Source organism: Camelus ferus, chromosome 16 (assembly GCF_009834535.1).
Source record: "Camelus ferus isolate YT-003-E chromosome 16, BCGSAC_Cfer_1.0, whole genome shotgun sequence".
Taxonomy (NCBI): domain Eukaryota; kingdom Metazoa; phylum Chordata; class Mammalia; order Artiodactyla; family Camelidae; genus Camelus; species Camelus ferus.
Window position 1 is genome coordinate 6,300,617 of NC_045711.1, and position 16,127 is coordinate 6,316,743.

General features: G+C 47.2%; 1 protein-coding gene and 1 long non-coding RNA gene across 3 annotated transcripts; one reads left to right on the top strand and one right to left on the bottom strand.

The window, feature by feature from the left end:
* Nucleotides 1-506: 506 nt before the first annotated feature.
* Nucleotides 507-8,125, bottom strand: LOC116669193. The gene is made up of 3 exons (XR_004326547.1): nt 7,963-8,125; nt 3,416-3,634; nt 507-952 (listed from the first exon to the last, which is right to left on the bottom strand). It is a non-coding gene; the product is annotated as an uncharacterized LOC116669193 (long non-coding RNA).
* A 76-nt stretch (nt 8,126-8,201) lies between these two features.
* Nucleotides 8,202-14,643, top strand: MRPS23 (mitochondrial ribosomal protein S23). Of its 2 annotated transcripts, none has more exons than XM_032498435.1 (5): nt 8,202-8,373; nt 8,864-9,034; nt 11,255-11,332; nt 11,533-11,659; nt 12,004-14,643. In XM_032498435.1, exons 1-5 carry the CDS (start codon nt 8,330-8,332, stop codon nt 12,145-12,147), a joined length of 564 nt encoding a protein of 187 aa, XP_032354326.1. In that variant the 5' UTR covers nt 8,202-8,329; the 3' UTR covers nt 12,148-14,643. The 2 variants fall into 2 exon arrangements, with proteins under 2 accessions (XP_032354326.1, XP_032354327.1); XM_032498436.1 differs by having other exon boundaries at nt 12,007-14,643.
* Nucleotides 14,644-16,127: the final 1,484 nt, after the last annotated feature.

Genomic DNA, 16,127 nt, shown 5'->3' on the forward strand with positions numbered 1-16,127 from the left:
CTGCAATCTCAGACTTCAAAGGGCCCGCAGAGATCTTCCAGGTCAAATCTCTCTAGCTCTCCCCACTCCCAGGCTCGGCTGGACTACCTCCAGTGCCAGGGAACTCACTGCCAAAAGCGAAGGTTGGTGCCCTTTCCAGACCCGGCGCTTCTCAAGGTTAAACAGTTCTTCCTGGTGTCTGCTTTAGGCCTCCTGTGGCTTCAACCCACGCATCTTGTTTCTGGGCTCTTGGTCACCCAGGCCAAGTCATCGCTAGTCCCCTGATGCCATGTTTGAGCTCGGGGGCCTCTCTCCTTCTGAATAAACAATGCAGATTCCTCCTGCCTTCCTTACAAAGAGGTTCCACCCCAGCCCAACCCAGCCCAGCTCAGTTAGACCACGGTGGGCTTGTAAATCGACACACCTGCACAGCTGGTGTCAAACTCCAGACCTGCTGTTTGAACCTGGGCAAACCAAGATTGTCCTCTAACCCCCCGCTCTACACATTCTTTACTGATAGCTGTGACCCAGTGTAACCCCCTGGGCATAGCACCAGCACCTGGGACCTTGTTAGAAATGCCAGTCCTCAACCCGGCCCTAGACCTACTGACTCAGAAATTCTTGGGGTGCAGCTCAGCAGTCTGTGCTTCTGATACACACTAAAATTTGGGAAATGATACCAGACCAATTAAATCAACAACCATAGGTTAGTTTCTGTGAAAGCACCATTCAAGTTCACAATCAAGTTTGTAATTAAGTTTGAGGACCAGCACACTAAGCCGTCGGTTAAATATTTCATATTAGCCCAGTTAATCTTGCCCAATAATAGCCATTTTACAGATGATGAAATAATTCAGAAAGGTTAAGTAACTGATCCAGGAGCTAGCAAGGTGTGAGTCGGAAAACGGCCCAGGGCTGCCTGACTTCAACATCTGTGTTCCATCCTTTACACACCTGCTGCTCAAGCTGTGCTCTGTGGACCAAAGGCATAGGCATCACTTGTGAGCTTATCAGACATGCTTATTATCAGGCCCTACTTTCCAATCTCCTGAATTCCTTCCCCAGGTGTATTTTAACAAGCCCTCCAGGTGATTCCGACACATGCTCACGTTTGAGAACCACAGTTCTACAACCTTGCTACTCAAAGTTTGGTCTGTGGACCAGCAGCATCTGTATCATCCAGGAGCTTGTTAGAATTTCAGACTCTACTGAACCAGAATGTGCATTTTAGCATAACAAACTCCTTAGTTGACTTGTGTACACAGTAAGGCTTGAGAAACACTACTCTAGAACACTGGATCTTAAACTTGCCATACTCTGGAATCGTCTCTGATGCTTGGGTGCCCTTCCCAGAGATTCTGATTTAACTGCTTTGGGGTTTAGCTTGGGGATCAGATTGCAGAAGCTCCTCGGGTGATTCTATATGCAGCCAAGTTTAAGAACCGCTCACTATTATGCCTGTGAATGTAGATGAGACTGAAAGTGATTGTAACCAGAGAGGGGGGTGTGGGAAAAGAAGGCAAAAAAAGCCTACCAGGTCCAACAGGAATGCAGAAGATAAAGACTCCACCCCATGATGAGTCCCTCCCAGTTGAACAGTGTATATAGGACCCAGGAAGGAATCTGGTTGGGCCAGATGACTGCCCAGCCATCTGGTGTGCATCTGCAAGTCCTGGACTCTTAATATCCACAACGTGATACCCACAGATTTATCTTCTGCAAAAATACTGAGCCGGGCTAGCATCTGGAGTCTGGTCCAGCCAGTGTCCCTCCCTGTTTGTAAGCTTTGGTGTCCCTAGGGCTCAGTTCCAGCTTGAGAGGAGCTCCTGGGTCTGGGAGTGCTGTGCCTAGAGAAAATGGCTTGGTTATTACCATCCTGGGGTCTCAACCCTCCCTCTGTTCTCTTGAAGCACTGGTAGGGGGTTGAGGTTGGAGGAAACATAAGAGGAGAACTTGGTTAGAAGAAGGCAGGCAAGGTGGGGGATGACAGTGATGATAGCTCCTCAGTGGTGCTTACTGTAGGCCAGTCACTTTTCTGGGGTGCTTTACTTACATTATTTTACCTGAGCCCCGCAAGTATTATATGAAAGCAGTATTAATACTCCCACTTCACAGATCAGGAAACTGAGGCATAGAGATGTTAAGATCCTTACTCAGCATCATGGTCAGTAAGTGGTAGTATGTGAATTTGAACTCCAGAGCTGGTGCCTTAACACTAAGCTATACATTGGGGTGGCGGGAACAGGTGCTAAGACTTAGAACCCCTGTGTAAATGCAATACGTAGAGCACAGAGGGGTCCACCTGCTTAAGAACATCTCCACAGTGATACATGACCCAGCAGTGTGCCCAGAGTCACCTCCTTCTTTCCCTCGTTTTAAAAACAGTCTCTTAGCATTTCCATTAAATGGCAAATATGCTATTGAGGGAGAAGCATACGAATCCCTTTTGCCCATTATCACAGCATAAATTCATTCGTTGGATTAGCTGGCTGGGCCAGCTGGAGGAAGATTTGGAAATATCTGGAGTTGATGGTGTGGTGGTTGGGCTGAGTGTGTGTGTGGGGGGAGGAAAACGGGTGTTGAAGGGGGCTGTGTAGATCTACTGCCACCTGGTGGTTATTGCTCAGAAGTGGCAGTCGCTGGCCACCAAGAGGCCAAGCACCGTGTTCCCGGAAGACCTGAGCACCTGTTTGGCCTCAAGCCAAACAGACAGAGGAAATTTACTCTGTTCACGTGGTTTTGTTTGGTAACATTTGCAAAGCAAAGATATTTTTGGACTTTTCTTCTTCAAAGGGCCACTACGATTATATAAGCTTTCAGGCCCCACAAAACCAGCATCTACCCCGCCTGTCATTTCTATAAAAAGTCACAATTCTTTCTCAGGCCAGGAGGATTATTCCAGGGAACTCTGCAGTGAGGAGTTACGGAGCTCGGTACAAACGCAGCATGAGCCTGCCTTGCTCTGACCTTGCTATTCAAAGTGTGGTCTTTTGATGTGATGACCAGCTGTCCAGGTTTTCCAGGGCTGAGTAGTTCCCTCAGATGTGGAACTTTCAGTCCTAAAACCAGGAAAGTCCCGGGCAAACTTGGGCGAGTTGATTACTCTTGTCTACAGACCAGCAGCACTGGTGTCAGCCGGGAACCTGTTAGAAATGCAGAGTTTCAGGCCTCACCCCATACCTACTGAGTCAGAATCTGCATTTTCCAAGAACCCCAGGAGCTTCACATTAAAGATGGAGGTGGGGAGTGTAGAGCTCAGTGGTAGAGTGTGTGCTTAGCATGTACAAGGTCCTGGGTTCAATCTCCAGTACTCCATTAAAAAAAAATTTAAAAATAAGTAAATAAACCTAATACCCCCCCCCCCCAAAGCACGCACAAACAAACAAAAAATAAAGATGGAGTGCTCTACCCTCCTCAAGAAAAGAAGGGCCCATACTTTGCCTTCAAGGATCTCATCTTCTGCTGGGAAAACTCCACAGAGTGATTCCGATTGGCCTTTGATTTTGATAACAAAAGGCCAGGCCTCGCTGGCTTCTGTTTCCTTGGCTACAGCAGGAGCTGAAGTGATGCAGACCTCCCGGGGGCAGGTGGGCATAAAGTGCTTCTCTCTCCTCTGCCTGAGCTGGAGTCTCCTTGGGGGCCAGGATGCTGTTTGCTGAAGAAATGAGCGGGCAGCAATGTGAAATGCCTTGAAAATTGCTAGGTGTGATTTAATTGTAGGTGTGATTGACAATTGTGATTTATTGCTCTTAAGCTTGGAAAGGTCAGAAATCATTATCATCATCACTCCTATTTATTGAGCAATTACTATACACCAGGCACAGTTTTAAGCACTCTGCCGGTATTACCCCCACTGACTCCTCACAACAAAGCGATATGGTGGATGCTATGATTATGCCCATTTGACAGACGACAAAGCTGAGGCCCAGAGGTTTGTAAAAAGGGTCGATCAGTCAGTGGGGCACAAAGGACAGCCAGAACCGGAAGTGGCCAGAGGCATGATGGGGTGGAGGATTACTTCCATTCAACCTACAGTCTTCTCCCTATGGGTGTTTCTGGGGAAAGCCTCTGGGAAGGAGGGCTGGACTGAGCAGGCAGCAAAGGAGTGCTGAGATCACGGCATCCTCATTTGCCCTAACTTGGTTTTATTTATCCATGCTGATCACTAGAAAACTCTACGAGCCAGCTCTGGGTGTGGGGAGGCAGAGATAAGAGGCCGGGTTCCGGCCTGAAGAGGCCCAGCTGGCCAGACTCAGCCAAGCCAACAGAGTTACAACATCAACACACTCACCATGTGAGAGACAAGCTTAGGGAGGGAGCAGGTCCCGGGGGCACATCCTTCAGGTCTCCATGAGTGTGTGCTGGGCTGAACCAGCCTGGAGGTGAGAGGTGGTGCTCCTGCCCTATCCTTGAACACCCTACTCCATGCCCTTCATCCTCCCAGGCCTTGTACTGTGGATTGAATAAATATTATTGTTTTCTTCTTCTGTTAAAGCAACTGCTAATGGCTCCCTGATCCTGGCTCCCTGCCAAAGATGAGGAGCTGTATTCGTGATTTCATCAATCTGCTGGGGTTTTCACCTATCAAAGCTGTTCTGCTACTGGAGATGCTCTTGCTCTTTTTGTCTGATAAACTCCGGGGCACTATTTACAAAGATGTGGGCGGAGTGTAGGGAAACCACAAGGGGTGGCGTAAACCCTGTGCCTATTGTCCTGTTTGGGCCTGCAGGGAAGGGAGTAGCAGTGACTGGAACCTGGTGAGAGAGCTCTGGACGAGACCTGTGACTTTTTCTTCCTGGATTGTACAGGGAGGGAGCCGGAGAAGCGAGACGGACTCATTCTCCTCCTTCCTTCTAGACCCTGGCCAATGGCTCCCATTGGCAGTACCAAGTGGAATCCAACTGGAAACAGAGGGCAAGTGGCTGGAGGATGCAGTCCTAGAAGTTAGCCTCCGGGAGGCACAGGGCAGGGTGAGGGAGGGCGCAGGGTGGGCGTGGCTCTGGGAGGGAAAGTGGAAAGTATTCAGCACAAGAACGTATTGAACAATGCTGTGGGCTGAATGGTATCCCTCCAAAATCCATACCCTGAGGTCTTTGCCCTGGGTACCTCAGGATGCGATTGTGTTTAGAGATGGAGTCTTTAAAGAGGGATTTATAAGGAAGTCATTACTTTGGGCCCAAAATCCAACATTGACTGGTGTCACAAGAAAAGGATACGGGCACCTACAGAGGGAAGACCATGTAAAGACAGGGCAGAAGACAGCCAAGGAGAGGGGCCTCCCAAGAAACTAGCCCTGTCAACACCTTGATCTCTGACTCCTAGCCTCCAGAATTGTGAGATAAAAGATTTCTGTTGTCTAAGCCATCCAGCCCGTGGCACGTCGTGATGGCAGCCCTACGAACGAGTACAACCAGTACGCTCTTCAGCTCATAACTTATCCATTATGAATTTGCCTCTCGGTCTCCTCCACTGGACAGCCAGCTTCTCTAGGACAGGTAGGTGCTTAAATGTTTGTGGGATGAATGGATCATTTAACAAGGAAATAAAACATTCAGGCAATTTATGAAATATCATCAAAATGCCACAGTCCCAGGTGGCAATCAGTGGATTACAGGACACAACAGCAACAGTGATGCTGTAAAAGCCACTAGACTTGTCTGTCACTCAGAAGCACTCACCAGGTGCCAGGCACTACTGATCAGGGCTTTACAAGAATGAGCGCTTTTACTCTTGCAACAGGCCACTCAGATAGTTGACACTGCCAGATGTCAGGTGGGGAACTCGAGGCTTGAAAGCCTACATAATGTGCCCAAGATGAGATGACCGGTGGCCACATCTACAATGCGATGCTTGGGACAAAGTGGGGCTGAATGATCCTAGTGGAAGGAATGTGGCCTTTTGGAGAGTTTACAAGCTCTATTTCCTTATCTGTAAGACTTGTCAGGACATGACCTATAACCTCAGGTAGTTGAAAAATGGAAGGAGATAATCTAGTTCCCTGGTGGAGTGCATGGCCTGAATGTATCAGCTCCCTGCTGCCTTGAGAGGCCCGGATAAGACAGAGAACCTCTACCATCCATCCTGCCTGCCCCCAGCTTCCCCCTATATGGTGAATGAATGCTCCCCAGGGTGCACACTTCCTGTTGCAGCCTCAGAGGGTTCCCCCTCCATCTTGCTCCCACATCTTCATGGTCCCTGACTCTACCCACCAACATTCTGTTCTCAGTCACAGAAGCCTTAAGTATGATACTGGAGAGGAAACTTTAAACACTCAGAAGAAGGGACTTCCCCAAGAAGATCAAGTGAGAAAATCGCCACCATGCAATTTATCCTCCATCGAGGGTTTGGGTCTTTGGCTCCCCTCCCTGAACTCAGAATAAGCCCTTCTAATTCTTTCGCAGCGGTAACTGGGTAACTGCTGTGACCTGGGGGGCAGGCCCGAGTGGAAGAAGGGAAGTGTGTCTGTGGTCTGGGCTGGCAGCTAGCTCTGACTGGGACAGAATTAGAAACTTGTTATGAAGCCTCAGAAGACTATATTTAGCTGGGAGCGTGTTTGCTTTCCCTGGAGCAAAGTCTTATAGACCTTCCTAGGACTGGAAAGCCGGAGCCTGCACACTTGGCTCAGTGGCCAGAGCTGCGCTCTCTCTTCCCTGTTCCAGAGGTCCTGAGGCAGCAGTGAAACCCACCTCTCAGCCGTGGGTCTTAGGCCACCCTGTCCTCTGCCCCTGGGGCCCGTTTTGTCTGACCGCCTCAGTCCGCTGGTCTCCAGCTGAAGACAGAGCAAAGAAGGCATTGGGGGGTCCTGTAAAGGACCTAGGTGGGGCAAAGACCAGCTTTGTCAGTTACCTGTCAGATGAGTTACTTGACCCCTGTGGCCTCACATTCTCATCCATAACCAGGATAATAGTAGCCACTTGTGGGTAGGTGTGTGGATTCAGTGAGCTAAGCAAGAACTGCTCTATTCCTCTCCTCCACCTCTCCTGCCTCCCATATCGCAGGGAGGACTCTGGGATGACTTGATGCTCTTTCTTGCTGACAAAGATAGTGGGCTCCCGGGAGGTATTTTGTGTGTATGTAATTTAAAGCATTTCATTGGATTAAAAAATTCAAATATGCATATAAACTCATCACAGGTTAAACTCTGAGGGATACATAAAGAAAAAGGTTTCCCTTCCGCTCTGGTAATCTCAATGGAGATAACCAGTGTTCACAGCCCTGGGTGTCCTCCCACGGAGTTTCTATTCTCATACAAACACAAACACATGCAAAAGGGGTTTTCTTATTTCTTTTAACAGGTTAGGATCCCATTCAAGGTGCCTCTCTGCAACTCCCTTTTTCATTTAACAGTAAGTCACGGGCATTCATCTAGGTAAATACATATGATCCAGCGCGTTCATTTTAATAGCTGCATAGGATTCCATGGAACATATGAAACATAAATTTCCCAGTTGATGCATTGAGTGGGTGGGGAGCGCTACGAACAATGCTGCCATGACGACCCCTGCACAAATATCCTCGTGAAGTTGTGCTTTAGTTTCTACGGGGTACTTTACCCGAAGTATGATTAGTGGGCAAAAGGTAACCCAGAAAGTTTACTTTCCCCGGATTTTTGAATTTGTTTGTTCCGGACACTTCCACTTTTCAAAGTCCAGGGAGCAGCTAGCTAGCGACGCCTCCTGGGGAAGAAATACTAGTTGCCGGTAGCGTCCCTATTAGAGCGGATGCAGGTGACGCTCCAGGGCCAAAGGATTTAGTGGGGAGCGCTAAACTGCAGGAGACGGAGGACAGAGGCTTGGGCTGTAGGGTGACCCTGGGCAGGTGACGTCCCTCCCCGAAGCTTGGTTTCCTTCTGCGTAGCCTGTGACTCCAGCCAAAACTAGGCGCAGTTCTTGCCTGGAGCTGGTGACCCCTAATCTCTGCCTTACGAATGCCTGAGCCAGTTGGCTCCCCCCAGGACTGCGGCTGCCCCTCCCTCCTTCCTACCTATCATCTTCCCTCCGCGAGGCCCCATCTTCTCGGAAGGAGTTGGCTTAGTAAGGTCAGATGTAAAGCAACCATCACAATTAACCCCTCCCCTGGACTGGTCATTTAATTGCTTCACCCGAGTTTTGGCTCCCTCCCTCCCTGGAGGCTCGGCTATCGAGTGCTCCCGTCTGAACCTAGCGTGGAGCCGAGGGCGCGCCGGCTCGGCCATCCTCTGCTTCTTCCTGGCCCCGCCCTCCCGTGGGGGCCGCGGTGGCTGCACAGCACTCCTTATCTCGGTCCGCAACGTACGCCCACTTCGCCTGCCACGGGCGCTTCCGGTTCCGGTTCCTGTACCTGGAGCCGCGCGAGATCCGAGGCGCCGGGCATGGCGGGGAGCCGGCTGGAGACCGTGGGGAGCATTTTCTCGCGGTGCGTGCCCGGAGCCGCTGGGGGCCGAGGGCACTCCCCATTTCGCGCTCTGTTTTGGGTGGGCCTGAGCCGCCAAAGCCTCTCTCGTGCTCTCTCCTGCCTCTGAAGAGTTATATCTGACGACGTCACTCCTTGAATCTCTTAGCTTTCACGTTCAAGATCGCACCTCTCTCCTCCGCCAAGGGAGGTCTCTAGGAAGGGGTGGGGAGGAAGGGGCTGATGGGCCTGGCCGAACCGGCTTTGCATTTTCCTTAACGGCACAGTGATAGGGCGAGGGGGTAGGACGAACATAAAAATGGAAGGATTAACCCCTGAGCACTGTTAGGTTGGTTTGGAATATGGAAACATCTTACCTGTAGGTGGGAATACCTGCTCTGCCCTCCTTCTGTTGTTTTCCGGACCCTGCGGTCCCCCAGATGTCCCAGGCTGCGGCTACACTGATTCAGGGGCTCAGGCTGTCACTGACCTTCGTTCTTTACCCTCCCTTAAGGACGCGGGACCTGATTCGGGCTGGGGTGTTGAAGGAGAAGCCCCTGTGGTTTGACGTATATAACGCCTTTCCCCCGCTGAGGGAGCCGGTCTTCCGAAGGCCCCGCTTGCGATACGGCAAAGCCAAAGCTTCCATCCAGGACATCTTGTACCACGAGGATCGGATTAGAGCGTGAGTGCGGAGCCCATATGATGGACAGGAGGCAGCAGAACGTCAGAAGGAAATGTTTAGCCAGCAGTCTGGCAACTTAAATAGGAATGGAGTCGGGGCTTGCCCTGTGAAAAGGTCTTGTCTATCTAGCCAGATTAGGGAATCAGTGCCTCTCTCCCGTGTGAGACAAACGAAAGTTCCGAGAAGTAGAACCTGGAGCCCAGCAACCGATCATTTCTATTTAGCTACCTGTGTCTGCGCATCTGTTTGGTGGCAGGCACTATGCTAAGCCCTTAGCAAACATCCGCCTTAGGCCTCTAATCCTGTGAGATAGGGATATTCGTCTTCATTTTAGTCATGAGGACTGGGGGCCTCAAGGAGGTCAGCTTAGTGGGAATTCACTGACAAAGCCCTTTCCCTCAAATACTGATGTCAAGTTAGTTTTTAGTGCCTAGAATTTTTACAGATTGTTTTTTAAGTGTTAAGATCAGAGATTGTGCCTAATTGAAATTAATACATATTCCTCATTTTTACCCCTATTTCTGGTTGTAAGGAAATAGTTTATAAAGTCATTGTATTTATTGGGGTCTAGGCACCTTTCATTTGAGAAATATTCTCCCCATCCCCACCCCAAACAACACTCCTTTGAGGTGGAACTGGTGTGTTCCAGCTCTGCTTGGAAATTTTCAGGGTAGGGAATTTTCAGAGATCTTTGGGACACTGAATACTTTCCCAGCTTTTTTCTGCTTAGATCTATTGCATGCACTTGGTCAGGATGCTTTCAAGGTCATTTATACATTAAAATCACTTGTGCTTTTACCATGTGTGTAGCAGTGGAACTAGGTGATGGTCATTGGAGAATGTGGAATATTTTACTGTTCCCTCATAATAACATCTTAAATAATTTTTTTGAACCTTTATCTTTTTGGCTTTTTTGTTTGTTTGGTTGGTTTTTTGGGGGGTGTTTTTTGATATTTTGTTTGTTTGTTTGTTTTTAAAGTGATGAGGTTTTTATTTACTTTGATGGAGGTACTGGGGATTGAACCCAGGACCTTGTGCGTGCTAGGCAGACACTCTACCACTGAACTACACCCTCCCCCCTATTTTTTGATATTTTTAAGAACTTATAATAACAAGATACATTTCAGGTGTATCAAAACCTAAGTATAGGAAGTGAAATCATAGAAGTACTAGAAGGAAATATGGGAGAATTTAAATAATAATCTGAGTGGTAAAAGCCTTTCTTAGCATGACATAAAACCTAGAAGCCATAAATGAAAATATTAAGATCTTTTGCACACACAAAACAAGCAAAATCAAAAGTCAGCTGACATATTGGGAAAAAAATTTGGAAGACATATCACAGAGGGCTGATATCCTCTTCATACTGCTGTCAAGTTTGCTTATAGGTCAATAAGAAAAAGACCAAAAGGAAAAATGGGCAAAGAATGTGGACAGGCCACAGAGAGGGAAATTCATTTGCTTTTAAACATGGAAAGATGTTCAGTCTGTTTCATAAGAAAAGCAAACAACATTGAGCTACACTACTTCACCTGTCAAATTGTCAAAGATCAAAAAATTGGAAAATATAATTTGATCCAGGGTTTGGGGAAGTAGGCAGTCCTTTACCTTACTGGTGTGGGTGTAAATGGGCACAGCTCCTTTGGAAAGCACTTTGGCAATTTGGAAGGCCAAATTACAAATTCTTATACCTTGACCTAGTGATAACCATTTTTATGAATTTATTCCACAGACTTACTTGCCCAGTGCACTGAGAAAGATAAAGGTAATCACTGCAGCAGTATCTAAAGTAGCAGAGGACTAGAAATAATCTACATGCACCAATTTGGAATGATCTCTAAGAAATGCTAAGTAAAAAGGCGGGATGTGCTCACCATCCCTGGGGTTAGACAGCGTGGCTGGGGATGTGGCTGGGGACGGGGAGTGATTGATGTGTGTGTGGTTGTACATTGCTAGAGCATCCCTGGGTAGTGTTGCTTCCTGGGAAGTGAACCTGGAGTTCAGAGGTGAGGAGGAACGTTACTTTTCACCTTTCTGGAACATTAGATGTATTTACCACGTGCATGCAGTGCTTATTTAAAACAGACAAACAAAAGCTGTTAGGCTCAGGTTCTGTAGGTCACCTTGTCCTCAACTCCTCAGGGCCCAGCAGTTATTCGTTACTCCATTCTTGGCCATGATCTATAATTGGAGATTTATATTGTGTTTTGTGTTTTCTAGGAAATTTTATTCCACGTATGGATCTGGTCAAAAAGCTTTTGATCTGTTCAATCCAAACTTCAAGTCTACCTGTCAAAGGTAAGCCATTTTACAAGTCCTGGGTTACTTTTTTTTTTGAGGATTTTGTTGTTAGTTTGAGGAGTTTTGTTGAATTCCACTTGAGGGAAAAGATGTTTCTGTTGGAAAATGTGTTATAGGAGTGCTTAGTACTGTGTGTAACAGCACATCTTGACAACTCCCAGTACACAGCCCTAAGATGTGACTGCTCGGACTTCTAGGTTTGTGGAGAAATACATTGAGCTACAGAAACTTGGAGAAACAGATGAAGAGAAGTTGTTTGTGGAAACAGGGAAGGCTTTATTGGCAGAAGGTGTCATTTTACGACGAGTAGGAGAAGCAAGGAATGTGAGTATTTTATTATCAGAATTGTCTAATTTGCCAGAGGTTGAAGGAAGTCTTGATTTTCTTTCCCCAACCTTGGCTCCAGGTCAGATACTACTGGATCAGATATAACTAGAATTTTGTGGTAAGGACTGCTGCTTGGAATAAGTAACTTGTGAGGGTTTTTGAAATTGTGATTCTGTAGAGGTTTTTTAAATCATGTTTATTGTTTGTCGTAATAGAATATGACCTGAGATAACAGTGTTATATTTTTGACTCTGTGATAGAATGTGTCTGTCACATAGCTTCAGCCGGTTAATTGAGTGAAAATGACATCCCTTTGACGTTCTTATGTCTGGTCTTTTAAGCAGCAGGAAGGTAGCAGGAAGGCTGAACCCATGGGTGTCAAACCCCAATCTGTGTTGGAAGAGAATCAGCCTCTGACAGAAGTTCCACGGGACCAGCATTTGGAGGCACCTGGAGAACAGGAAAAAGGCCTCTCACCTCCCTGAAGAGCTCTGTGTGCTGTGTACACTGACAGCCAAGCCGGCTGCAGGAGATGAACGTGGAACTATTTTTAACAGTTGGACTGTGCAAATGTTGCTTGATCTCTAAGGCATTCTGTTTGCCTTCTTTTGGTTCCCCTTTCTAGGCTGTCATAAAGCTCTGTATCACAGTTGGAAAGAAGCAGTTATGTGAACTTTTATGTTTGGACGGTATTAAATGAAGAACTCCCTAGTGCTTATAAAGTAAATTTATTTTAAAACTGTAAATTGCATTAGGAAACCTTTATAAGAATTGTTTGAGTGGGACTCATTCTGCGTAGGTTTGCTTCGAGTTTTATGTTCGCATTTGATTCGCTGCTAGGTTTCTTGTCTCTGGATCCATCAAACTTCCACTTGGACACAACGGTGTGGTTCCCTGGCCAGCTATGTATGTCTGCAGATAACCTTTGTACTTTTTGTTTGAGAGGCCAAGCTGACCTGTGCTTTGCAGTAAGAGTAAGAACCTATCACTGATGGTAGACAAAGGCAAAATTGTAAGTTTAATCTCACGGATTGAGTGCTGGAGACAGCGTACAGATGCACAGAGTAAGCCACTCGGTAACGATTTATTGAATGAAGGAGTGATTACATCCAGCTAAAGACTGAATTCCGATGACATCTCTGTGGGTAACTGCGTTGCCAGGAGGAGCGGGCTGATTTAGGTGGTGTGTCCCACCAGCATCCACCTGCCTCTCTGGCGTCAGGGTGTGCTGATGGGTTTCTACCACTGTCTTGCTTTCTGTAGCTCCGTATCTTTTACTAAAAAAGTGAAATGCCCCTCAGCTATTAGTGGTCAGCTGTTTGTAGTAAGCTGCTTCAGAAGTGCCTCATTTTAAAACTCAGGTAGCTTCTCTCCCCCGTTGCTCTTCGTGTCATCTCTTCTGTCTCCTGGCAGGTTGGGGGCGGGGCCGCAGAAGGAGGGCAGAGCAGGTGTTCCCACATACAGGTAAGATGTTTCCATATTCCACATTCCAGCCTGTACACCTCCCTGCACATGGTGCTCAGGTAATGGAAGGCAAATGAGTACATGAGGCAAAAGCCATTCTCAGCCATGCTGCCTCCCCACCTCCCCATCACTGCTTTACAGTTCATGTTAAGGGGACGCTTTGCTTTTAGTTGGGGAAGTAAGTTACATCCATTCCACATTAGGCAACCAGTGGGTGCCAGACCCCTGGCCGGGCCTTAGGAGGAGAACTTAAGCAGGTGGAGGAGACGGTTCTGTTCTCAGAGCAACAATCAGCAGGTCACTCATTACCTCTCTAATCCTTATCCTTTTGGGATTTAAAAAATGGATTTTTTTTTGTGATAGTGATGAAGATATTTTTAAAGTTATTTGTTGCCTAATTAGAGACAAAATTATACATGGTTTAATATTTAAATTGAAATGGTTCAATTTGGCCCATGGTTCAAAATTTAAATTGAAAAGCCAGTCTCTTGTACCCCGTCCCCCGGCCACCCCTTTTCCCTTCCCTGGGGCCACCACTATCACCTTTTTCTTTCCAGAAATAATTTTGAGCACATATAAGGGGAACCAAGCACACTGTTCTGGAACTTGTTTTCCACTTAATGTCTCAGAGATCCTTTGTATGGACGCATAGCAAACCTTCAACCTAAAATCCCAGTCACCAAAACCTAGTCAAAGGTGTGAAGCTTACTTGGGGGTTCAGAACTCCTCCCACGATCCGTGGGGGCAAAAGCCATCACCAGGTCCCTACAGTGTTTGAAGAGAATGGGAGTGTGAGTGCATTCTTGGCTTTAAGGACCTTAAAATCTAGGTGGGAAGATAAGAGTGACTTTCAAAAAGGTAAAATGAACAGGAATACTTTTAATTATGAAAATGTGTAGAGTCAGGGAGAAGGACCAGCTCTGAACTAGTCCAGGACCACTGCCTTGGAGGGGGTGGGTTTGAAGTGTGCCTGCTGTTCCTTCTGCCTGCAGCACACTCCCTGCCACCAGGGTCTTTAGAAACCATACCTCCACTGCCCCTTTCAAATGGTATCTCTGCTCAGAAGCTTCACCAATGTTCACATCAAGTCTCAGGTCCCAGCTGAGCCCCTTCCAGGCTACGCTCGCCTGCTTCGCTGCAGTCGGCACCCCGGGTCCGCTGTTTATTTCCCTGCCTGCCTCACCCTGGTCTTCTTTCCAGAGGGAACCATCCTTTCCCTATTCAGCATGTGAACAAGGGTAGAAATTCTTATTTTGATCTGCTGGAGCGCTAAATCAGGAGTAGACCCTCCACGTGGGTTTGCTGAGCTGAAGCCAAGGAAGGCATGTGTCCAGGCGATGGTGGAGTTTGCACGAGTCTGAAGGTCTGGATTCTAGTTCTGGTTACTCAAGTTTTTACTGATGTGACCTTGTGCCTGTCACGGTCTCTCAAACTATGACAGGGGTGATGATGTTTGCCTCTTTGGCTTCCGGTTAGTACTGGGAGGATTACTTGAGATAATAAATACAAAACTCACTTGTAATATGTGTAACAGGTGCTTTTCTTAACTCTTGAGGAGGAGTGGAAAACAGGCTTGAGCAGATAGGGTGGGATCAGATCCTGGTGGTCTCAATAACTACTCAGAGGGGCTCAGTGGGTGTAAGAAAGTTTGAGCAGGGAAATAACGTAGTGAAAACAGTGTCAGGTGGAAGAAGATGCGCCCAGATGTGACATAAAGAATGGGGTTGGGGGAGTGGGCAGGCAGGGAGGGAGGGAAGAGGAGACCACGACTTTGATCTCTGCAGCCATTCCCCTTGGAGGCAAGGACTCCAAAGTTTGAGATCTGAGTGACCAGAAGAACACTAACATCGGAGGCAGGGCAGGGCTCAGTGGTGGAGCGCGTGCTTAGCATGCACTGGGGTCCTGGGTTCAACCCCCAGTACCTCCATTTAAAAAAAATAATAAATAAAATGAAAGAAGCCAGTCTGAAAAGGCTACAAACTGTACGATTCCAACCAAATGACATTCTGGAAAAGGCACAGCTACAGGAACCATAAAAAGATCGTGGTTTCCAGGGGTTTGGGGAGAGGGAGGCAGGCAGGAATGAATAGATGGAGCACAAGGGACTTTTAGGGCAATGAAATTATTCTGTATGACACTGTAGTGGTGGCTACATGTCATTATGCATTTATCAAAACCCATAGAATGTACAACATCAAGAGTGAACCCTAATGTAAACTATGGACTTTCGTTGATAATAATGTGCCCATGTTGGTTCATCAATGGTACCAAATACGCCACACTGATGAGGGCTGTTGAGGGTAGGGGAGTATATATATATGTGGATGGGGAGGGCTATGTGCGAACTCTGTATTTTCTGCTCAGTTCTGTTGTGAACCTGAAACTGCTCTAAAAGAATAAAGTCTATAAAAATAAATAAGTAAGTAAACCTAATTACGTCCCCTTACCAGAAAAAAAAGAAAAGAAAAAGAAAGAAAGGAAAAGCAGGAAAGGTGGGGAAGTGAGCTTCAATTCTCAACATACTGAATTAGACGTGATGGCGCAACCTCTAAGTGGCAGAGATGTGGGTCGAGTGTCTGGGAGATGGGGAGGAAACAGGTACCGGGGTGAGAGTTGGAGCCAGGAGAATGAGTGAGCTCTCCCAGGGGAGTGTAGAGAGACAGGATGTGGGGGACTGAGCCAGGTGGATGTTCAGGACCGGGGGAATGAGAAAGTCCGCAAAGAAAACAGGTCCTGCATCTTCCATCGTCTAAATTGCAAGGCTTGTTGAAGTGGTCCTGGATTCACCAGGTTTTACAGAGTTCTTCCTTTGCTTTTGTTGGCTACACCTGATCTTTGTGTGTTTTTTTAAAAGGCAAACCTGATTCTTTTTGTGATTTTTGTATAGTCTTCCTCGATTTATGATGGGGTTAAGTCCTGAAAAGCCCATCATAAGTTGAAAATATCGTCGGTCAAAAATGCATTTAATCGCCTAACCTACAGAACGTCATAGCTTAGCCTA

Coding starts and splice junctions, on each gene's coding strand:
- MRPS23 (XM_032498435.1), top strand. CDS start 8,330: ATGGCGGGGAGCCGGCTGGAGACCGTGGGGAGCATTTTCTCGCG. Junction 9,035..11,254: donor CACGAGGATCGGATTAGAGC/GTGAGTGCGGAG, acceptor TGTGTTTTCTAG/GAAATTTTATTCCACGTATG. Junction 11,660..12,003: donor GAGTAGGAGAAGCAAGGAAT/GTGAGTATTTTA, acceptor TGGTCTTTTAAG/CAGCAGGAAGGTAGCAGGAA.